Below are 25,104 nucleotides of genomic sequence, written 5' to 3' on the forward strand. Positions count from 1 at the left end.
TCATGTAATAGAAAGGACTTTATTTTTTAAGAATCCATACAGCCATTGATTATACAGAGTCATTTCTCAGTACTCTTTTCTTTCCACTTAAATTGAAATACATGATAATGATAATGCCAAAACAAGAATCAACGGTTCATCATTGGGTACAAATACACATTTCATTCCTTGACACTTTATTGAATGCCAAGCAAGGTTAATCATCTTTGCCTTCATGAAGAGCTGCAGCAGGGAAACAGGGAGAGGAAGACCGCACCCTTTTCTTTCGCGGGGAGGAGGTGCGTCCCCGAGTCCCACCTTGTTGTGGGAAGACTAACCCATGTTCTGCCGGTTGCCATAGCCCCGGGGGTGGGTGTCCTTCCAGTCATCCCACTGGCGAGCTTGGCGGAGTGATTGCTCGTCCTCCTCCTCTTCCTTATCTTCCTGCTGTTGCTGCTCTCTTTCGGCCTCTGCGGAAGCAGGAAAATGAGGCGGGGAGGAGAAACAGAGGTAGGGGGCACGTCAGGGGCCCTGCTGGACACAATCGCAAACATGAGAACAAGGAATACAGCTAGCTGCCTGACCTGGGGCCAATAGAAGTGCTTGAGTATTTGCCCATGGAACAGAAGATATGTTAAATAATAGTAAGAAAGGCCCTGGCCGGTTGGCTCAGCGGTAGAGCGTCGGCCTGGCGTGCGGGGGACCCGGGCTCGATTCCCGGCCAGGGCACACAGGAGAAGCGCCCATTTGCTTCTCCACCCCCACCCCCTCCTTCCTCTCTGTCTCTCTCTTCCCCTCCCGCAGCCAAGGCTCCACTGGAGCAAAGATGGCCTGGGCGCTGGGGATGGCTCCTTGGCCTCTGCCCCAGGCGCTGGAGTGGCTCTGGTCACGGCAGAGCGACGCCCCGAGGGGCAGAGCATCGCCCCCTGGTGGGCAGAGCTTCGCCCCTGGTGGGCAGAGCTTCGCCCCTGGTGGGCATGCCGGGTGGATCCCGGTCGGGCGCATGCGGGAGTCTGTCTGACTGTCTCTCCCCGTTTCCAGCTTCAGAAAAATACAAAAAAAAAATAATAGTAAGAAAGATTGCTCTGAGTGGTTTTCACAAGGAGGCAAAAGCATGTAAGTTGTCTCTCAGAATGAATTCTATTTTAGGAAAGAATTGTTGCTAAAATTGCTAAATGCCCCTCCCCGCTCCCAAACACACAGACACACACAAACACAAACAAAATACCAACCAACCAATAAAATCCCAGCAAACCAAAAACACTAAAGTAAAAATGATTTTATCATTTGTGATATGCTAAGGGGTGGGGACCGCAGGTGACTTCCCCTCCTCCATGCAAATTCCAATTAGTTATATAATTTTGTTTGTGTGTAAAACTGGTAATCACAGGGCAGTTGAACCTACTGTTATTTTTTTTTTTAAGTGAGAGGAGGGGACACACCGAGACAGACTCTGGCATGTGCCCCGACTGGATTCAACTCGGCAACTCCCGTCTAGGGCCGGTGCTCAAATCAACCGAGCTATCCTCAAGCGCCTGACACTCGGACCAATCAAGCCACTGGCTGTGGGAAGGGAAGAGAGAGAGAAGGGGGAGAGGGAAGAAAAGAGGAGATGGTCGTTTCTCCTGTGTGCCCTGACGGGGGATTGAACCCAGGATGTCGGCACACCAGGCTGACACTCAACTGGTCAGGGCCGCTAGTGTGTCATTTTGCACATTTGGAACAGGGTCTGAGGTCCAAATGGCACTTATCACATGGTGTACACTCAGAAGAAATTGAGCCAACTGCTACATCTCCCTTTTGAATTAATTTCTTTTTCTTTTCTGAGTAAAGGAGTAGTTCCTGGTGACTGAGTTTGCTCATGAGAAACAGTTTCATTACTATGATAAACAATGAAATGTGTTTGGATCTTATGTCTTTGAACAGCTTAGGGGCCTTGTGTTCTTTACATTAAAACAAAACCCCTCTTTTTATTATAAATACTGGAAATCACACAAATAGATCCCTGTACCTATCTCAAAAGTTTCTTCATGAGCAGCTTCCACATTACAATGCCCCCTGCCCCAAAGGTAACCGTTGGACCACCTTTTGTACTAATAACTTCCTGAGCTTTATTACAGCTTTATGACCCAAGTGTGCATCCCAAGACACCAGAGTTGTCTACTTGTATATTCATGTTTTACTCAATGATTTTTATTATTTATTTATTTATTTATTTATTTATTTATTGACAGAGACAGAGAGAAGGACAGATAGGGACTTTATGATTTTTAGTATGGAGTTGTGGCTCCATTGCCACAATCCAATTAAATTTTTTTCTATCACCCCAAAAGGATCTGTTGTACCAAATTACAGGTAGTTCCCATTCCCTCTCTCCCCCCAGCTCCTGGCAACCACTAATCTGCCTTCTTTCTTTATACATTTGCCTATTCTGGACATTTCAAAGAAACAGAATCAAGCAACATGCAGTCTTTTGTGTTTGACTTCTTTCACTTACATGTTTTTGAGGTTAGCCTTGCCCATTTAAAATATCTTGGGATTGGCCCTGGCCGGTTGGCTCAGCGGTAGAGCGTCGGCCTGGCGTGCGGGGGACTCGGGTTCGATTCCCGGCCAGGGCACACAGGAGAAGCGCCCATTTGCTTCTCTACCCCCCCCCCCTCCTTCCTCTCTGTCTCTCTCTTCCCCTCCTGCAGCTGGGGCTCCATTGGAGCAAAGATGGCCTGGGCGCTGGGGATGGCTCCTTGGCCTCTGCCCCAGGTGCTAGAGTGGCTCTGGTCGCGGCAGAGCGACTCCCTGGAGGGGCAGAACATCGCCCCCTGGTGGGCAGAGCGTCACCCCTGGTGGGCGTGCCGGGTCCGGTTGGGCGCATGCGTGAGTCTGTCTGACTGTTTCTCCCCGTTTCCAGCTTCAGAAAAAAATATCTTGGGATCTTTTTAATCTCTTCCATTCTGTCCCTGAGGCACCTGACTGGTAGAGTTTCCTCAAATCTGGATTTTGCTGCCTGCAGAGCCACGGTGCAGCCCAAAATGTTCTGTATTTTTACAGATTGGCAAGTGCACAGAGGCTTGATCTGATTTGGGATTGATCCCTCTGTCTGACTGTCTTCCCTAACCAGGTGGCACACAGTAGCTGTCTTTATGTGCTGCAATGCTAGCAGCTGTTGATGCTCATTGCCTATATTCATTAATTTTCCAGGGGTTTCAAAAAGGTGATACTCTTTATTTGAACATTTCCTTTTTATTAACTAGAATGCATTTCTAAAGAGAGGATTCCCCTCATCTCTTACTATTTGGTTATCCAGGAGAAAAACAAAATTGTTTGACTCTTTCACTTTATTTAGCACTTTTCAAGATAATAAATTGGTTCCTTATTATCCTCGGAAATGGAAAAGCTTTTGTTTTTAAAAAAGTATTCTTATTAACTCATGGATTTAAACATATTTGGTACATTTCAACCAATCGAAATAAGTTCTAAAAAATATTTAAATTTTTTCCTATATACTTGTGTCCAACCTCTCCTAATCTCTCCTATTAACCTCTTACATTACTATGGCTTATGTGCCACAACTAATGAACCAATACTGATATATTATTAATAATTAAAGCCCATACTTTATTCAGATCTCCTTTGTCAGTTCCAGGGCCCCATCCAGATACCAAGTACATTTAGTCGTCACGCCTCCTTCTGTCCTCTTGGCTGGGACAGTCTCTCAGACTTTCCTGTGTTGAGGAGTCATCAGGGATTTTGCAGAATGTGCCACCATTTGGGCTGCCTGGTGTTTTCCTTATCATTGGGCTGGGGTTGTGGGTTTGGAGAAGACCACGGAGGGGAAGTGCTCGTGTGATCACATTGGATCAAGGCTGCACATTATCATTACTCATCACTGCCGATTTGAACCTGGACCACCCAACTAGTGTTTGCCGGGTTCCCAACTGTAAGGTTGGTCCTCCCCACTCCTACAGTGGGGAACACAGCCCACACTCAGGGTTGAAGAGCTATGCTCTATCTCCCTGACACAGGGGTATTCACACAAATTATGTGGAATTTTTCCATAGTGGAGATTTTTCTCTTCACTCCTATTTATTTAATCATTTATTTCTACCACTATAGACTAATTCATATTCTTTTGTTTCTTGTGTTATAATCCAATTCTTTTATTTTCCTTATCAAAGAATCAGCCATTTCTCTAAGGAGCCCCAGTCGCTTGAACTGAAGAATGGGACTAGAAGCCAATATCTGGGTGCTGGGTGTGCTCTTTGCCACTTGCAATTCCCCTTTTCAAAGCCAAACTGTCTCTGGCCAGTGGAAACATCTTCAGGTTGGCTTCTGAGACCCTTTGCTACCACCCTAGTAGTCTTTGGAAGCTTCTTCCCCATTTTTTATTCTTTTATAACAAGATGTTCCAAGCTTATCTTGTATGTTTCCTGCTCTAGACTTGGAATTAGTCATTTTGGTTTCTTTTTAATGGGAATGGTATTTCTTTTCTTTTTTTAGGTGAGAGGAGAGATAGTGATGCAGACTCCCACATGCACCCTGACCAGGATCCATCTGGCAGCCTCATCTTAGGCCCATGCTCAAGTACAGAGCTATTTTTAGCACCTGAGGCTGACGCCTGGACCAATTGAGCTATTCTCAGTGCCTAGAGCCACACTTGAACCAATCAAGCCACTAGCTGTGGGAAGGGGAAGTGGGAGGGGTGAGAAGCAGATGGTTGCTTCTCTTGTATGCCTTGACTGGGAATCGAACCCAGCACATCCATATGCCAGGCTGACACACTATCCACTGAGCCAGTGGCCAGGACCAGAAATAGTATTTAAAAACCACAATTTGAATTACTACGTATGGTAATCACTACTGCGATGGTCATTGTTTCTGAGCCTTTTCAGTAGATAAAGCAAAGGGGTGTGTTTACTTTTAAATAAAATTTCTCATGATTTCATATTTAGGACTACATGGTTGTTTTATTTCTAACTTAAACTCTTTTGAATTACATTTGTATTCTTCCACCTTAAGTCTTAGATGTCAAAGACAGAGAATAACAAAATTACAGTATCTTACAAGTACTCATTTATATTATATCACATTACACATTCTTGGAATAACACTTATATTGTCTGTCACTAACATAACGGAACAGTTCAGGTTTTTTTTGGAATATGCTTTCCTATTTTTCCATTTAAAAAAATCTACATTGTCTGAGCACTGAACGCATAGGCATTATATATTCTATTTTCTCCCTTTTAACTATCATTTAGTCTTAGCTCTACAAGTAATTTTACATTTAATACCTGCTACCAGTCTTTTTATGTTAATGTGTCCCTCACTGTTCTGGTTGTCTCAAGCTCACTCTCTAGCAAATTCCTCAGGAAGGGATCATGGGAACAATATTTCTGAGTTCCTGCATGTTGATAAATGTCTGATATTTGTCCTTAGCTCACATTTCCTCCCCTTGAATATCTGTTACTATGTTTTCTGGCATAAAGTGCTTGTGTCAAAAAGTTTGAGGGTGATCTAATTTTCTTTTGCTAAAATGTCCATGCCACTTTTCCCCTTTTCTTTCAAGTCTCATACTACTTTTATTAGCATTTCTTAAGTCATTTTGGGTCAAAATTCTCAGGTACACAATATGCTTTTTCAAATACTTTTTTTTGTTTGTTTGTTTCAGGAGTTTCCTTAATACTAGTTTTTAGCATTTATTCTTTTCTTGCTTTGGTTCTCTTCTTCAGGTAACCCTATTATGCATATGCTGGGTCTTCCTTGCTTTCTTTAATACTTGTCACTGTTTCTCAAATCTTTATATAATTTATTTAGAACGTCTCCTTTCTACCTCAGCAAGGCATTTTCTACTGTTTTCCTCTGGGTTAGCCTTCATTTCTGATATGACTCTTTCTTATTTTCCCCAAGTTGTCACGACATTTCTTGAGTTTTTCTAACCCTGTTTTATGCTGTTCTTCGATGTCTTATATAATTTTCTTAACGTCTTCCAACTTATTTTTAAACAGTATATTTTAGATTTATTGTTTTTTTGGAACATTTTTCATTCTCTCTCCCCCTTACAGTAATTTTGTGTAGACTCTGACCTTGATAACTTTGTTCGTTTTTTAAGTTTTATTTATATGTTTTGCATACCATAAAACAAAACTCACCCACTTAAAGTGTATATACTTCAGTGGCTTTTTGTGTGTTCAGAACCTCACAATCAACACCACAACCTGTTGTTCATTCTGATGTGTAATAAGTTTCCTGAACTTTTAGAAAGAAGTATGGTTCAGGGTGGCGTAAACTCCACAGAAGCTCCCTTTCTGTTGTTTTTCTGTTTGTTAAAGAAACAGAACTTGATTTGAGTTCTCAGTTTTGGCCCTTTCTTCTACTTTTATCTGGACTTTCTCTCTTTATTGCACTTATCCTGCTCAATTGCAATTCTACTCTCAGGAATAGCTCTTCACGGTGGGACTCTGTCCTGGAAGGCAGGTCTCGTGGGTCATTTTTAAGAGTTCATTAAGGACCAGACTATTCCACCTGTTTGAAACCTTCTGAACACGAGTCCCTTGTGCTCACCCAGTTTTTATTGGTGGGAAAAACCCCTCCCATTTCAACTGCTGTCCTTGAATTGGACCACCACGCTTTTCAGTGAACACCTGTTTGCTGTCGGGAATTTTGTTTGTCAGACCTTTCACTGGGTTTGTCATCTGTCTGCTTTCTTCTGCACAGATGCCAATCCCTGTTGAACATGTGGCTCCGGGTGGTCCCCTACTATGTTTTTAAACTGAGGTTCATGGAATACACTGTCACCTACTTGTATTGAGAATATTGTCTGTGAGTTTTCTTTTGTGTTTTTATTAAAGCATAACACACATGTAGTAAAACATACACACGTAGTATATAGCTCAGTGAATTTTCACATCTGCACATATCCATGTAATCAGCACCCAGATCAAGATACAAAATTTTACTAACTCCTCAGAAGTCCTCTTCAGGTCCAATTCCACTCAAGAGCTCCGCTAAGGATGAACACTATACAGGCTTTTAACCAGCAAATACAAGTTTCACCTGTTCAAACTTTGTATGAACCGAGTTATACAGTATATACTCTTCTGTGTCTAGTTTTCTACCATAATTCCATTTACAGAATTCAGCTCTACCTGTCACTTGCTGAAGAACTATCATTAGTTCAACCTTTTTGCCAAGTAGGATTTCATTGCGTGAATACACCAAAATGTACTTATCCATTCCACTATGTATGTGCATTTGAGCAGTGTCCAGTTTGGGGTATTACAAGTAATGCTCCTATAAACATTATTGTGCAAGCCTTTTGTGGACGTGCAGTCTCATCCTTTCAAGTATATACCTAAGAGTGAAACTACCAGGCCTTGGGGTTGTAAACATCACCCCCATATCCATAGGTTCTTCACTTTCATTGTTTCCTTTCTTCTATGTATGTACTTTGGGCCTATTCTGTATTTGTACCTTCAATTTCTCAAGATAGGACCTAAGGTAATTGATTCATCATTTTTTCGAATACAAGTCCTGACAGTTACACATTTCCCTCAATACTGCTTTAGTTGTACCCCATAAGTTTTGATATTGTATTCTCATTGTTTTCATTTAAATTTGGCGATTTTCTAGGTATGTTGTTATTGACCTCTAATTGAGTTCCACTGTGGTCAGTGTGACTTCAATCTTTGAAAATTCAGAGACTTATCAATGGCCCTGAATATGGTCTGTCTTGGTGAACATAACATGTGCACTTGGAAAAAAAGCTGTATTTTACAGTTGTTGGATATATTGTTCTATAAATGTCAAATACGTAAGTTGGCTGCTTGTGTTGTCTAGATATTTTGTGCTTATGGATTTACTGTCCAGTAATTCTATCAATTACTAAACGAGAAGCATTCAAATCTACAACTATGATTATAGATTTGTCTATTTCTTCATTTAATTCTGTCAATTTTTTCTTTGTGTAATTCTTGTGGCACAGCAATGTCCACGGACAGCAGGAGAAAATCACTGCTCTGCTGAATATAACCACCATCCCTAACCTCCAAGTCTACTCAGCATTAATACCATCCTAGGAGGCGGCCTCAAAGGTGGACCCCAATGATCCCAGTCTCCAGGTATCCATGATCGGATGTGGCCTCTCCCACACTGTATGAGGGTTGGTGACCAATGAAATGTGGCAGAAGTCATGGTTTGCAACTTCCAATGCTGGGTTAAAAAAGACACCGAGGCTTCTATCTCAGTTGTTCTCTCTTGGCTTGTTCACCATGGAAAGGCAGCTGTTTAGCTGTGATCACCCCCATGGAGAGACCCATGTGGAAGGCCTCTTGCCAATAGCCACATGGATGAGGAAGTGAGCAGGAAGCAAACTCTCTGGCCTGAGCCAAGCTTTCAGAAGACTGCGGCCCCAGTCAAAAGCAACCTCAAGAGATCTTAATCCGGCACCACCAGTGAAGTTGCTGCTGGATTCCTCACCCAGGCAAACTATACCTTACAATAAATGTTCCTTATTTTAAGTTGCTAAGCTTTACAGTAATTTGTTACAAAACAATAGGGAATATGTACAACTTCACATAAAATAGGAAAATCTCACAAAAATTAGTTCCATTTACCTTGTCCTTTTTGCTATAGCTGTCATATGTACTACGCATCTATATACGTGATAAGCCCCACAGGACAATATTATAATTTTTGCTTTAAGAAGCCATATGTAATTTTTAAAAGCTGGGAGTGGGGGAGACAGGTTCTGTATTTACCTGCATAGTTACCATTTCGGCCACTCCTCATCCTTTCTTGAATATCCAAGTTTTCGTCTGGTGTCACTCCCTTTGGCCTGAAGAACTGGCATTTCTCATCATATCAGTTTCCTGGTGAAGGATTCCTTTAGCTAGCTTTTATCTGAAAATATCTTAATTATGCCTTCCTTTTTATAGACACTTTCACTGGATATAAAGTTTTGGGAAGACAGGGTTACCCCTCCCCAGACTTGAAACATGTTACTCCACCATTTGTGGCTCCCATTGTTTCTAATGGGAAGTCAGCAACAACGCCTACCATTATTCTGCTAGATGTAACGTATACTCTCTCTATGGCTGCTTTCAAGTCTTTTTCTTTGGCTTTTAGTACTTTGTGATGTGCCTATGTGCGGGTTCCTTGTATTTAATATATGTGGGGCTTGCTGCAATTTCTGAATCTGTCTATTTGTGTTTCACAGATCTGAGGAAATTTCAGTCATCATTTCTTCAAATATTTTTTCCTAGCCTCTTCTTTCTCCTCTCCTATTGGTATTCCGATTGTATGTACGGTAGACCTTTACACACTGGTCCACAGGTCACTGAGGCTATGTATTTTCCAATCATCGTTGTTTTTCAGATTGCTCATCCAATGATTTTTAAATTTCAGATACTGTATTTTTTAGTTCTAGAACTTTTTGTGTATAGTTTCTACTTCTCTGCTGAGACATCTTATCTTTTCATTCATTACAACCATATTTTCCCTATTGCCCTTGAGCACGGAAATAATCTGCTTTAAACTCCTTGTCTGCTAATTTCAACACCTGAGTCATCTTGGGGTTGGTTTCCATCAATTGCTCTTCTTCTTCAGTAAAGTCACATTGTTCTGGTTTTTTTAGACCGTATAGTAGTTTGTGATTGAATCGCAGACTTTTTAAATGGTATGTTGTACGAACTCTGAATTCTGTTTCATTCCACTAAATAGTATTGTTTTTTCATTCTAGCAAGCAGTTAATTTATCTAAAATCAAAACTCCAAATTCTACTTCTGCATTAGGCGGCAGCTGCATTTTCTATTCAGTTATTTTAGCCTTCCTGAGGGTGTGTGGAATCTATCCTGCATATGTGGAGCCTAAGAGTCCGCCAGAGATGTGGGCAAGTTTACATAGAGAATTAGGACTCCTCTGTGGTTCCCTTCTTTCTGGGCTATGTGTCTAACTTTTCAGTTGCTATCATCACCCTGAATGTAGTTCTCTCACTCCACAGCCAATAAGACTGCAAGTTTCTAGCCAAGTAGTACCTATTCTCACATCACAGCACCTACAGCCTGTCCATGGGTGGAAAGCCATAAAAAAAAACAAAAAAGGCTTTCAAATGACCACTGTTCTTTCCCCTGTGCTGTATCTGAGGCAGTGCTGGAACCTGGAATACTAAGGCCTGAATTAAACTCCCTGCCTAGTCACTTTTTAGCTATGTTGACTTTGCATAAGTCGGTTCTCAGACATTTCCTCATCCTAAAATGGGGTTAAAAATGTCTCCTTTGTGGGGTTATTAGGAGGATCAATGAAATAATAAAGGAGACGAGGAAACTGAGGTGAAGAGGGACTTGTGGTGTCCTATCAAGTGGTTGGAGTCCCTGGTTACCCAGCTCTGTGCTTTTCCTACTAATACCATATTGCTTCCATCTTTCTAATGACCACCCTTCTCCACCTTTCCCTCCGAAAGACACCTCCAAGTATCTACTATGATCTACTGACCAAGTTGGGTAACAAGAATACAGAAGTCAGAATCTCTGCCCGCAAGAAAGTCCAAGCACCACCCCTTCCTTGTAGGTGTTCACTGCCCTCCAGTCTACGTCTGCTTCTGCTCGCTCTGCAGTCCCTCCAGGTAGTTGTTTTGTTCCCATCTGTCCAGTCCGTACTGGTTAACTGCAGGAAGGCTGGCCCAGTACAGTCTGCTCTGCCAGTTCCAGAAGCGGCACTGCCACCTGTGGGTTTTTGGTTTTACTGTCGAGCTGCTTAGTCTGTTTTTATGCCATGATATTTGGAGAGATTCAAACACTACACTTCTGCACTGCCCCCACCCTCCCAGAATCACCTGCTATTTATTTTAGTAATAAATGAAGTTGAGTTCCTCGCAGGGGTCTCCAAACTTTTTACACAGGGGGCCAGTTCACTGTCCCTCAGACCATTGGAGGGCTGCCAGATATAGTGCTCCTCTCACTGACCACCAATGAAAGAGGTGCCCCTTCCAGAAGTGCAGTGGGGGCTGGATAAATGGCCTCAGGGGGCCGCATTGCGGCCCGTGGGCCGTAGTTTGGGGACGCCTGTTAGAGGCTTTCCGTCACTCAGGATCTTTGTCTAGATTACTCCTGCTCCTAAAGCACAGTAATACTTGGTTGGACTTTGACTGCTGGGGACTAGGGACCAGCGATGTAACTACTTTCCTCCCAGCCCTTCGTACCTGAAGTTGTCTTGGCTATTCCCTGATCTGGCAAAACTCCCAAGTTCCGATGCTGATCATACCACTCATTCACAGTCATAGTTGCCAGACTTGGATAACCAGCTCCAAATACTCTGCAAGAATCACAACGTATTTAGGAAACTACACACAGAAATAGCACTATCATAAAGCCTCTTCTTAGTAACAAAGCCTGTGTCTGTTTCATCCGCCCTCCCCAAGCAGCCATCTTCTGAGGAGTTGTGCAAACTCCTGAGAGGACTTCTAAAAAGGGGCATCCAAGTCAAGAACTTCCACAAGATCACCAGCCCAGGATTGTCTCCCAATAAGCAATCACGGAGGCTGAGGCCCCACAGAGCAGTGACGGCACTGTGAAAAGGGTGTTTGTAGCCGGTGGGTCTAAAAGGCACGCAGAGGACAGAGACTCTCCTGCCCCCCCCCCCCCGGAAAAGCACCTCGAGAACTCGGACAGGCGCACATGCCCTTTTGAGAACTGTGGCTGAAGGCAATAATGGGGAACAATTTTAAAGTGCACGATTCTCCATTTGATTCCTTTCTCCTTTCAATTAACAAACGAATAATTTCTATGGATTTCCTTTTGAGCTTCTTTTTAAGCTCAGACTTGTGAAGGAAATGTCTGCTGAAGACAGAAACTGTCAGAGATAATACCCCTCAGGTGTCATCAAACTTTTTATAAAAAGAGCCCGCTTTTGCAGTGCTGGTCAACCTGGGCCCTACCGCCCACTAGTGGGCGTTCCAGCTTTCATGGTGGGCCATTCACGGCGCTGTTTGGTTGCTCTGCTACTGCCCACCATGAAAGCTGCAATGCCCACTAGTGGGCGGAGGGACCATGTTGACCAGCACTGCAAAAGTGGTCGGTTTTTATAAAAAGTTTGACGAGCCTGCCTCAGATGAAAGAACAGGCTCCCAGGTGAAGTCGTGACCTTTCACCCACACCCGTTCTCTCTGTCACCACACACTATAAGTGAACCACAGAAGCAAGAGGCCTGTGAAGGCAACCCGCTTTTCAGCACCACCTACTTGGCTTGGGCTGCATTCCGTGTGAGAATAAAGGGTCTCAATGGAGGCCTGGCCTGATCAGTTGAGCGAGAAGTTGATGCCTAAAAAGGAAATGAACTGTCAGAAGTAGATTTGCCTTTCGCCCACCCCACGGTGCAGCCTCTTGGATCTTCAGGTGCTCGGAAAGCCCTGGATTGAAAATTCATGAACTCTCTACATATCAGTCTCTGAGATTATCAGCAGAATACTAACGATGGAGGTTGCTGAGGACACCCAAGTACCTTTGCTGAGAAGAGAGAAAAAAGCTCTTAGGAATCTCGCTAGAAGTAAAACATTACTTGGCTTGTAAATGCCCCCCCCCCTCCAAAGGAGATGCCAAAGCCTTTTTCCATGTTCCATCGAAATCCCTTGAGCTGAATTTCAAGCCCCTCTTCTCAGCCTGGCCCTCGGTGCTGAAGTTCAATTACGACCCTTCTTCTAAAACCCCTTCCAATGTAATTATGCAATTAACTGTCCAGAATTCCCTAGGGTACTTTAGAAGAGGGTGTTCCTAAATGCAAGAGGGGTAGAATGGGTTAGATTTCCTACGCAGATGTACAGGAATGGTTCGATGGTCCCTGGCTGCACAGGTGCACAATGAAGCGAAGTTTGGTCAAAGAGAAGGTGTTCCCTTGGCTTGAACTGCACACCTCCCGGAGCTGGTGTCAGGGCCCAGTGAGAGCCAAAGGGGACACGGAGATGGGTCAGGGCGAGCACAGAGGAGGCTGGCCTCAGACTGTTTAGAAACCACTCTAGATATGCTCAACGGACCTTGCGGCTTCAGAATACTAATTGTTCATTCTTCGATCCTTTCACATGACCAACTAGGTTGATGTTAGCCTGAGGCAAGAGGTCCTGGGCTAATTATAATTAGTACAAATCAAATTAGGAGGAGGTTTCTCTGAGGACTTACATAAATGCCTGTGACCACCTGACACATTCAAGTCAATTCATGTTACAGCAGACCCAAAAAGTAAGTGGCAACAGAGCCTAATCTTGTGAAGCAGCAGCTACCAAATGGGGTTCAGATCCTCAAAGACCGCGAGAGCTGGCTTCTGTCTCAGCACCGCCAGCACTGTGTGCACGGACATGTCCCTGCCATGTCTCACACTTGTCTGAGCTAGAGGTGTGAGGATGCGTCACCGTGCAAGGTTAAATTGGGATTCTCCCCCAACCAAAACGTATTCCGTGTCTTCTATTTCTCATCTTCTTTCTACTCTTTCCTCCGTCTCCTCCGGGTCTACCCCCCATCCTGTTCCTTCCCTCCCCGTTTATGCCAGACAAGGAGGTCTGAGAAGCCCACCTCCCTCCACCCTTCTGCAGCAAGTCAGGACTCCCCAGCGCCAAAACCAAGTCTGACTTCAGAGCAGTCTCGCTCCCCCGTGGCATGTCCTCAGGTCACAAATGACTAGAAGTGGCTTACAGGTTAGGAAGCCCTGGGGACCGCGACTGCAAACAGAGAGAATGGTGCACTAGTGAGCCTCCAGCCTTCTTCCACTGACCTTAATAAGAGTGATGATTTTATGGAGACTTTCAAAAATTTTAATTGGATTACTGTCCTCGAGCACACTCAAGTCTCTGACAGCAGCTGTTTGAGCGATCCAGGCAGTGACTAGACTTACCTCTTTGGAAGAGTCTTTTTCTCTCAGGATCTTTATCTCCTGGTCAATGCTGTCAAGCTCTTCTAAGCTGATCCCAATCCACCTTCGAAGGTGAAGGAGGTAATACTCACGGACATGCTCATCGTCTGCCTCACCATTTTCCACAGCAGACTTCAGGGCAGACAACCTACGCTCCATCTCCTTCTTCTGCCTGTATCTGTTCCACAGAAAAGCATCACCCGTGAACTTAAAGGTAAAGAGGTATTCCTCCACAAGAAGGCCATAAGATGTTACCTTTGCAAGTGACCAGGCAAGTCTGCATGCCGATTTCAACTTTGGTAAAAATAAAGATTTGATACCTCACAACTTGCCACCAAGGCAGTTCTCTCAAGACCGTCACGAGACAAGGCAGGGACCAGCAGGGGCTGAGAAATACATCAGAAGCCAGAAAACTACAGACATAACCTGATCTGAGCAACTCCTCCCATTATCTCCAGGTGCTTAGTACCACACAATGCCCATTTAGGAATTACAGCTTCAAAGAATCACAGAATCGGCCCTGGCTGGTTGGCTCAGCGGTAGAACATCGGCCTGGCGTGCGGGGGACCCGGGTTCGATTCCCGGCCAGGGCACATAGGAGAAGCGCCCATTTGCTTCTCCACCCCCCCTTCCTCTTCCTCGGTCTCTCTCTTCCCCTCCCGCAGCCAAGGCTCCATTGGAGCAAGATGGCCCGGGCGCTGGGGATGGCTCCTTGGCCTCTGCCCCAGGTGCTAGAGTGGCTCTGGTCGCAATAGAGCGATGCCCCAGAGGGGCAGAGCATCGCCCCCTGGTGGGCAGAGCGTCGCCCCTGGTGGGCGTGCCAGGTGGATCCCGGTCGGGCGCATGCGGGAGTCTGTCTGTCTCTCCCCGTTTCCAGCTTCAGAAAAATACAAAAAAAAAAAAAAAATCACAGAATCTTAGCGGTCATTCACCTGCTGTTGATGCAGGAAGTCCTTGTGAAACAGCCTAAAAATGATCATCTCTTCTGACTCATCTCAATATAACTTCAAGTCTCCTAACCACCCTGCCTGCCTTTATCAGGATGCATGCTAGTATCTCATCCATCATTCATTCGACAAATATTTACTGAGTACCTATTGTATGATGGGCACTCTTCTCAGCGCTGCAGACACAGCTGTGTATACAAGGGAGTCCTTGTTCTCCCAAAGCTCTCATTCTAGCAGGAGCAGACAGAAAGAAACAAACGAGTCAGGTGGTGATAAATGCTATACAAAAGCAAAAAGCAAGGGGAAGTGGATAGACTGCTGGTGTGAAAACAGGAGTGCTATTATAGACAAGGTGATAGGAGAGACCTCTCTGAAGAAGTGACATTTGAGCAAAGACTTCAAAGAAACAGGGAAGCAAGCCATGCCAGTATCTGAAACGAGTTTTTTGTTTGCTTGCTTTTTTCCTTTTTTTTTTTCAAACAGGAGAAAATTAAGTTTTAATACATGGGCATGGGGAATTCATATAACTGTGTACATTCCAAAGACTGTGAGGCAACATTGGGTCTATGTGACATTCTGGCCAAAGGAGAAAAGGGGGTGAGGGGATAGATTGGATTTCAGAAGTGAGAAAGGGCGAACACACAGGGCAGGCCCATCCTTGCTAGGCAAGTCAGAAACAATGGGATGGGGACAGGGGCTTGTCCAGGTAACAGGCCCCTGCGTGAAGTCCTCTTATCATCCTTCACTCAAACAGGGCTAAGGCTGCATCTCCTTCTGGAAGCTGGTTTCTCTGCCTGAACCTCTCGGGCAGGAGAGGGGTGAAGGGGGGGGGGAAATCAAAGGTTCTGAGTCTTGTCTCTTAATAAACAGCTTAAACTTAATATCCCCCAAAGGCAGTTTAGGGTGACAAACCTTAGGTCTCCTCTGGAAGGGTGTCTGTCCTAAAGGGAAAGTAAACATGGAGGTCCTGGGAAGAGGGCCCCGCCCACCAGGCCTCAGACACCGCAAGGCGGCCACTGTGGCCGCCATGAAGGGAAGAAGGAGGGGAAGTGAGGTCAGCCAGCCAGCCGGGGCCATAGTTTATAGAACCCTGTAGGCAGGGAGTAAGATCCAATATATTAAATGCCATGGTATTTTGAGTGAGATGGAAAAGCCACGGGAGGCTTTTGGATAGAACACATGGCAAGAAAGAATGACATGACAACTTTTACTAGGGGCCACTCTGGCTGTGTGCGCACGCTCTGGGCTATGGCGGCTGGGAGGCATGGGTGGAGGTGAGAAATCAGTTAAGAGGACATTGACACAATCCAGGTGACAGTGACTTGCAATGGAAATATAATTAAAATATAAAACAGGGTTTTCTGACTTACTGAATGTACCATAAGGACTTGAGGGAAAGACAGGAATCCCGGAAAAGCTCCACAGTTTCCGAGACAAGCACCCTGAAAAAGCCATGTCTGAAGCCCCCCACTCTAGACCTCTAGCACCAGATGCTCCTCCCAAACCTGGGGTTCTTAAGCTGACGGCCACAGACAGTTTTCCTTGGGGGGGGGCAGTGGCCCCTGAACTCCCTGAAATTTTATATAGAATTCTATAGGTATACATTTTTCTTTCCCTCAGCAAGAGATTTTGTAGTTCTTATCAAATTATCAATGAGGTCCTTGACCGTGACAAGTCAAGAACCACTGCTCTGGAAACATTCATTATAAAAACTTTGAGGCTATTCTGCTCCACTTACCCAACAAGTGGGCACTTTCTGTAATGTTACAAATAACTGTCACAGCATCACCACAGGTAGCCTCGTGAGACACTACAAAGGCCAATTCCTAGTTCATGGATGTCATGACAGCTATCACTTAACATTTAACTGCGGTCCCACTCCTACCCCTGCCCTCTTTCCTGGACAGACCTAAGTCAGGAATACACACTAGGACCTTAGAATGGCTTCAGAATGTACATAACGCAGGGTAAATTCTGGGTCAGTCTCCCGATCCTGAATGGGGTTCCTATGCTTCCTCTCCCATCTCTGCGTAAGAGCGCACATGCATGCGCAGTCATTGCACGCTCTGGTCTTTCCTCTGTCTATACTGCCTTGCTCCTGTGACTGCTCCCTGTCGACCTGGCCTTGGGACTTCTGTCCTCATCACCAGTTCTTTTAGGCTATTGTTAAACCTTTTTGTGTTAGCAAAAGAACCCTTTCTTGTCATGAGAGCTTATTTGGAACTCCAATAAGTTATAAACAGATGAAATCCACCGTGGTTAAATCAGAGGAGGGCTCCCAACACCCTCCTTACCTGGGCACTGTGGTAAAATCTCAGGGCTCCAAGGCACAGATTTAAAACCACTTCCCTAGACTTCCATCACTGTTCAGTGTGTCCCATGGTGAGCCATATATGAACGAACACACTTTATCACCCTAGGAACCCCAATGTCTGTCACCCTTCTGACTCCAACTTTCACCATTTCCATTTCCTGTTCCTAAGCTGCTGAAGAGAGCTAATGAATTATTAACTTGTGTCAGACAAGTCCACTACAAATTGACTCTACCAAACTTCGTCTGAGTGGTTACTCTTGCTCAGTGCTCCTTTTGTGCATCTTTTGTGGACCCCATGCCACCACACCAGATGGCTAGCAAATGTAGAATTCAATTTCTTTTCACCTTAAAATCTCTGTAGCTTCACCTTTCCTCTTGTCTGGAAGGGTCTTTAGGAGCCAAGGCAATGTCTTAGCATTCCACTTCCGCTCCAATTCCTGTCCCCAGCCCCATACCCCCAGGCCTCACTCTATAAGTTATCCTCTCTGTCATTAGCAGTTACAACTTTTCTTCACTCTGTTGGTGCCTTCCTACTGTCCTGGAAACACCTTCCCCCAACCACGTTCTAGCTCTGTTGTTTTCTATGCTATAGTGGAAACGGCACCTAAACTGGAAACTGGAAGACCTGAGTTTAAATCCTAGCCTGCACTTACTAGTTATGTAACTTGGACAAGTCAATTCTCAGAGCCCGTTTCCTTATCTCTAAAATGGGGATATTATTTGCTTCATGGCGTTGTTAAGAGGATCAAATGGAGCAATACACATTAAAGCGCTTTGTAAGCAGCAATGCAATACAAATATTGTTAGCTAATAAGAAAATTGAGTCTAGGAGGGGCTAGATGATATCCCACTAATGAAGTGGTAAGATCAGATTGGTTACCCAAGGTCTGTCTGACTCCAAAGTCCAGGTTTTTTCTGCTATACCATATAGCTTCCATCTTTCTGATGACCACTCTATCTGGACCTCCCAAAGACACCTCAAGTACCTACCATAATCCAATTACTGGGTTGGGCACCAAGAATACAATGATACAATTGGGATACTAAAGTAGCAATTAGTCACAGTCTCTGACCTTTAGGATTTTCAAGTCTAGAGAATAATATACAGTTATTATGACTATCATAAACTAAGTGCTACAGTATCTAGGAGGGGCCATAGGTAGAGAGGAGCTTCAAGGAGGACATGACTTTTGCTTTCTCATCCCCAGGCTTCTACAAGTACTTCTACCTGTACCTCGTTGAGGTCTCACCTACGATTGCTTTTGTTTCTCTTCCTTCTCCCTTAACTTGCCCCCAAGGTTTTATCCTTGGCTTTTTTCTCTATATACATTATTCCTTGGCAAACTATACAAGCCCAAACTGCCTACATTTTTAGCACTAGTCACAAAACTCTATCACAAGTTTTAATCACACATTTCCATCTATCTATGGAGATGGCTATTCAGTTCCAGTTATTCAGTAAATCTAAAATAAGACTCATTACTTACCTAGCTTCTACTCTTCTATTTTTTTTTCAAAAAAACCCTGAAGGCGCAGTTAATCAATCAGACTTACACGCACTCCTCAAAGATGAGAATCAGAGCAGAGAAGATACATGAAGAAGCAGGTTTGGAAAGAGAGAGGGTTTTACGCAGGATAGCCTCAGTGTGTCAAGTCTTGGTGGGGGAGGGAGGTTTTACAAAAAGCAAATAAAGATTGGAACAACTACTTTTCTATTCATATAAATGCTTCTTGCAAAAGTAATACCCCTGATAGCTGTAACTTCACTTTTATTACCTCTTCCCAGCTGAAGTACTACTATTACATGTTAACTTGTCTTTCTGCCTCTCTTCTCTTCCAATATCCTACACACATCCCTTCCTCATGCAGACCTCTGAGCTTCCACCAGACCAAATTGTTCCCCATTCCCTGTACACACCTCACATTGCCCTGGGTTTCTGCTTATATTTGCCTTCTGCTTCTCAACAATAAATATTTCTTGAGCACCTTCTATAATATGCCATGCCCTGTGCTAGGCATGCATAGTGACTGAGATAGCTCCTGCCCTCACAGAGAATAAATTGCAGCAGGGGAGAAAGACGACAAGGCCTAAAAAGACAGATAAAAGAGTATTTCCATGCAAAGAGAACGTGCACAAAAGGAAGGAGCTGGGTTTGCTCAGAGAATGGAAAGAAGGCCATTTTGGCTGGAGTCTAACGAGCACAGGGAGTGGGATACACGGCGAGGAGAGAGGCAGGCACCAGGCCTGTGGGTGATGATTTAGTTTTTTCAGGTGAGAGAGACTGGAGGCCTAGATAAGGCACGCTAATGGAGATGATGAGAAAAAGGACAGAAGGTACATTTTGTACCTAGAAATGGTGGGCCTTGCTGACGGACTAGACATGGAGATTCAGAATGAAGAAATCAAAGCTAAATCCTAGGTTTCTGGCTAAAACACCCAGGTGAATGGTGGTAAACTTACCAAGATGATGAAGACCTGGGTGTGTGTGGGGGGGGGGGGTATTTGAGGGTTAAAAGCAAAGGTTTTAAATTAGGGCATGTTAAGTTTGAGATGTCTGTGAAACAGCCGTGAAGGGCAGCGATTTTCAACCGGTGTTCCGCAAAAATGTTTACAACATGCACCACCCGACCATTTAGCCAGGGCCACTGACCTCTTTTCCCTTAGTTTTAAATTTTAAAAATGACAATAGCCAACACAACAATAGCTGTCCTGTGGGAATGAATCAAAATTAAACCTATTTTTTTTTGTTAGATCGGCAAAAAGTGTATTTTTGGTGTGCTGCAGGATTTTAGAAGTTTATATGTGCCATAAGACGAAAAAGGTTGAAAATCACTGATGAAGGGTACTGGAAGTATGAGTTAGAAGGTCAGGATAGGTCTGGGCTGGTGATATAAATTTGGGAGCCATTAGCAAAAAGACAACGTGGATATCTTGTTTTTCAAGCATTTAAGGAAAATATTCCAAGATCAAACTTTCAAGCCAAAGAAATAAAAAACAATGAGACACTTTTGTTTGGCCAAATGCATTTTCCAAGTATTTATATCCAAGACCAGTGCAGTGGGACAAATTCTGAAATTGGTCATTATGGAAAGCAATGTTGTTACCATCAAGAGTTTTAAAATAGTTAAAACCTTTGATTTAGTCACTGTTCCTCTCAGAACTCCATTCTAAGGAAACAGTGTCAGATGCAGTTAAAGATGTTTGTTCATAACATTACTTAGAATAGCAAAAACAAACAGTAAACAGTCTAAGTATTTGACAACAGACGATTAAATACTTATGGTATAATTATGGGATGAAATATTATGTAACCATTAAATACCATGGTTTCAAAACACACTGGGAAATGTTTACAATATAATGTTGGGTCAAGAAAATGATACACTGTATTTACAGTATTATTCCAAATTTATTAACTAAACTACATATCTGGAAATAAATACATCAGAAATTTAACCAAAATCATCTCTGAGTGCTAGGATTAAGGCTCATTTTAATTAAAAAAATATTCTTCTATTTTTCCAACTTTCTATGACGAGTATTACTTTTACATTCAGGAAAACCTGTAATCTCTATTTTTAACCCTTCTTCAAGGCTCATCTCCAATGCTGTTACCTTCTAGAACCTTCCCTGCCCCTCCAATCAGATGTGATCACTCCCTGGTCTTTCTCCACAACACTGTTATCTCTATGGCATATATGCAGTCATGTTTTTCTTTTTGATATAATGTTATAATTATTTGGAGACCAAACTCACTGTTTAAGGTACCCGTTATATGCCAGTGGGCTCTCTTCACCTTCTTACAAAGGACATGATACTGAACTCCACTTCCGGTAAGTCTATCCCATTGCCTCACATATCCTTCTCTCGCTCACTAGCCCCTAACCATACTTTATTATGCTTTATAGCCATGACCGCATGAAATCGCATTATTACTTAGTAGCTTATTGTCTCCTCACCAAAATAAAAGCTTCATGAGGGTGCAGACTTGGTCTGGTTTTCTATTACCTAGAACAGTTCCTGGCACACAGGAAAGGCTCAATAAACATTTGTCAATGAATGAGTCAGTGTTCACCTCTCTAGATCGGGTCTCTCCTGCTAGCAGATGCCTCCCCCTGGATGTCTCCTAGGCACTTACATGCAACGTGTCTCAATGCCAACTCACTTTTCCCTCATCCTCCCCTATTTTTTCCTTCTCTACTCCTCATCTCAGTGAGCTCTAAAGCTATCCCCCTAAGTCAGGAACACGGGCGTCTTCCTCCTAGCCCACCTCCTTCAACCAAGCGATCACTGGGTTTTCTGCAGATTCAACCCCCCTAAGCAAACACATCCTCCCATCCATTCTGCCATCGCATTGCCATGAGGCCTCATCACCTCTGTGAACTAACAATCTAATCTTCTCCCTCACACTGCTTCCTGTTACCAGAGTATGCTAGTTAAAATGTAAACATGGCCACATTATTCTTAAAAAAAGAAACCCGAAAAAAAATCCAGTGGATCCCAATCACCAATCAAAGTCTAAGCCAGGGGTAGTCAACCTTTTTATACCTACTGCCCACTTTTGTATCTCTGTTAGCAGTAAAATTATCTAACCGCCCACCGGTTCCACAGTAATGGTCATTTATAAAGTAGGGAAGTAACTTTACTTTATAAAATTTATAAAGCAGAGTTACAGCAAGTTAAAGCATATAATAATAATTACTTACCAAGTACTTTATATCGGATTTTTGCTAAGTTTGGCAGAATAAATCTTTATAAAACAACTTACTATAGTTAAATCTATCTTTTTATTTATACTTTGGTTGCTCCGCTACTGCCCACCATGAAAGCTGGAACGCCCACTAGTGGGCGGTAGGGACCAGGTTGACTACCACTGGTCTAAGCTCTTTAACACGGACTACCAGTACCATTTACAGAATATTTCCTATGCGCCAGATACTTTGCTAGCAGTATTATATGCTTCATCTTATTTCTGTTTCTGAACCCCATGGGGTAGGTATCATTCTTACTTAGATTTTACATGAGGACACCCAAGGCTCAGGCAGGTTAAATAAGTTACCCAAAGTTCAATGGCTTATAAGCAAGGCTGGGTTCCAAACTCAGGTCTCTGACTCCACAACTTGTACTCAGCTACAAAGATATAACAATACCTGAGTCCGAGTGCTTACCACATCAAATACTGTGATAAGTGCTTTTTTTGTAGGAGAAAAGACCTATTGTTATCCAGTTTTACAGCTGGAGAAATTAAGGCACAGAGAGATCAAGCAACTTACCCAAAGTTAGAGTGACTGAATAATGGAGCTGCGTCTCAAACCTCTTCCTTTCATTCTTAGCAATGAGGTTGCTCCTTCACTTTCCACACACCCTAAGCTCTCCTAGGACTGAACGTTACATTCTTCAGCATCATTCCACTCCCTCTCCACTACCCAGTTTGTATTCTAACATCACCTATTGCTTATAGTTATTCCCCACCCCGGCACAGCTCTTTAATGTCCCAATGCTATCTCTGCTGCCTAATGCTCTCCTTTCCTTGTTCTCTAGGTCAGTGATTTTCAACCTTTTTTTTTTCATGGCACAAACACACACTAATTACTAAGATCAGTGCCCCTGACTAAATACAACCATTTTCATCTTATGGCACAAATAAATTAGTTACTAAAGAAGAAGAGGTCAGGGCCCCTTTTTCTTTAGTAATTAGTTTATGAGTGCGTGAGAAACAAAGGTTGAAATTCACTGCTCTAGGTAATATTCCTATTCATCCTTAAGCAACTCATCACAGGAGTCAACTCTTCCAGGGAGCGTTCTCCTCTCTCCTGCTCCCTCTTTGGTTAGGTACCCCCCACCTGCTCTCAGAGCACCTTGCCCACTTTTCTACTTTTTCTACCCTATGCCTCTTGTCATCACCAGACTGTATGCTCCTCCAAGGCAGAGACCACCCAAACTCACAGAAACACTCATACTCAGTTTGTACCCCCAGTGTCAAGTCTAGTTCCTAGACATGAGTACTCCTTAAGCACTTTTAAAAACCTAAACTAAGGCCCTGGCCAGGTTGCTCAGTTGTTTAGAGTATCATCCCAATATGCCAGGGTTGTGGGTTCGATCCCCGGTCAGGGCACGTACAGGAATCAACCAATGAACGCATAAAGAAGTGGAATAATAAACCGATCTCTCTCTTTCTCTCTCTCCTCCCTACCCCTTCTCTCTAAAATCAATTAAAAAAAAAAACTAAACTGAGAGCAAGCAACTTCTTCAAGGTCACATGAAGTCGTAATGGGATTAAAACTAGTTCAGGATGTTCCACACCTGATCCAGTACCGTTAGAACAGAGCTTACAATCAATCAATGGATCATAAGTGGACTACACTGTGCCCTTCAGAGAAATCTACCCCACTGTGCCACATGAATATTGCTATGTTGTGATGTGGGAGAGATTGGGAGACACTCTGCTGAACTCCACTGCTGCTGTTGGCAACCACAAAGAATCTAATGGTTAGATGTGATCACCTCAATAAAGGTAGAGGGTTCTTGAAAAATTCAGTAGAGTTTGCTTGCATCAGGGCCTATGCTCAATAAAAACCAAAAGAGTGACATACACCATTATCATTATCCACCCCCTAAAAAACATGCACCCTCCCCAAAAGCACTGCCACTGGGCAGTTTTCAAAGGATAGGTATTGACCCACCTCTCTATTTTAGCCTGTCTTTGAGATGCCATGGCCACGAGGTTAGGCTGGGCCATGGAGGAACTAGCAGTGTTTTTTTCAGTTGAGTTGTTCGTGGTTTTGGGCAACTCAAACTCTGCCACATGATAGTGTCGGCACTGAGTTAAGTACTTTAAAAAGTGTTCTCGAGCCCACTGCAAATGATCTAGACGCTTGCTGGGGCTGACTTGTTTCATGGTGAACGCTCCTTGAAATGCAGGCACCATCATGTACTTCAGGTCGGCGGAAGCGATCTCTTCTAAATCTTCATTTTGGCTGGAAAAAGCAAAGAGGAGGCTGTGAAGCCTGGCTGGCCATTCAAACTGTGGCCCTCGCTTCTGGAGGAAGGGAAAGGGAATGGGAAAGGGGAAGGATGGGGTGAGAGTGAGGCAAAGGGGGGAGGCACGGGAAACAGGCTGGTTTTCTTCAATGAGGTGGCTGAGCGGCCACAGCCAATGGCTCTGCAAACAGCAGATCTAAGGTAACAGAGTCCTGGGACTCTGTTGGAGTCTAACTACTTGGAGGCGTGGCGCGGTGGAGAATGTAACAAATGTGCAGGAGATCACAGTGGGAGGGAGGCATGGCAGGTCCCTGGTCTTAAAGGTCTCCACCCCGGCGCACTGGCTCCTCCCTGGGAAAGCACGAGTCTCTTAGCCGGCAGCAAGCACCCTCCCCCCATACCTGAACAGGTCGAGCTGCGATAACATTTCGGAAGCCGTCTTAAGGAGGAAGAGTCCTTGCAGCACCTTCTCTTGGACCGCCCGGGAGCCGCTGGGCTCGGACGTCTCTTCCACTTCGTCCAGAAGCCGCTTGCTGACCTCGAACAGATGTGTCAGCCGCGGCGGCAAAGACTCGTCTTCCGCGGCAGCAGCCATCTTGAAGGAAGGAGGAACCCGGAAGACCTCACTTCTGGGGTTAAAGGCAACCGTGGTCAAAAACTGCCTGAGCCTCCAAACCGGAAGGGGCGGTGCTCTGGCCCCATTGTTACGGAAGCGGCGGGAGCCCCGGGACGCGGCTGCTTGGCGGCCTTGGCAACCGCTGGCACCGACTCACTGGAGCAGCTGCCGGTTACAAGGGGGGAGGCCTGGGTGAAGCACAAGCACACAGCCAAAGCCCGGACGCTGTTTGACGGCCTGCTCCTCCCCGCCCACTGGGACGGGCCTGAGCACTGAGCGAGGCCGGCGAGCGGCTCACCCGCCCGCCGTTTACCAGGTTGCGGGGCCGCGCCCTTGGGCCGCCCGCCTATGCGCGGGAGTGCAAAGTGCAAGTAGCGCC

The 25,104-nt window shown here is 44.4% G+C and overlaps 1 protein-coding gene across 3 annotated transcripts; it reads right to left on the reverse strand.

Moving 5' to 3' along the window:
- On the reverse strand, window positions 1–24,757 carry IGBP1 (immunoglobulin binding protein 1). Of its 3 annotated transcripts, XR_010747906.1 has the most exons (7): window positions 24,511–24,756; window positions 23,812–24,105; window positions 13,849–14,044; window positions 12,209–12,288; window positions 11,171–11,283; window positions 10,087–10,694; window positions 8,785–9,237 (listed from the first exon to the last, which is right to left on the reverse strand). XR_010747906.1 is itself a non-coding variant. In XM_066357671.1 (6 exons), the coding sequence occupies exons 1-6, from the start codon at window positions 24,702–24,704 to the stop codon at window positions 313–315; spliced, it is 1,014 nt and encodes a 337-aa protein (XP_066213768.1). In that variant the 5' UTR covers window positions 24,705–24,747; the 3' UTR covers window positions 1–312. The 3 variants fall into 3 exon arrangements, 2 of the variants coding, with proteins under 2 accessions (XP_066213768.1, XP_066213769.1); XM_066357671.1 differs by lacking the exons at window positions 8,785–9,237; window positions 10,087–10,694 and adding an exon at window positions 1–449 and having other exon boundaries at window positions 24,511–24,747; XM_066357672.1 differs by having other exon boundaries at window positions 8,777–10,694; window positions 24,511–24,757.
- Window positions 24,758–25,104: the final 347 nt, after the last annotated feature.

Source organism: Saccopteryx leptura, chromosome X, assembly GCF_036850995.1.
Source record: "Saccopteryx leptura isolate mSacLep1 chromosome X, mSacLep1_pri_phased_curated, whole genome shotgun sequence".
Lineage (NCBI taxonomy): Eukaryota > Metazoa > Chordata > Mammalia > Chiroptera > Emballonuridae > Saccopteryx > Saccopteryx leptura.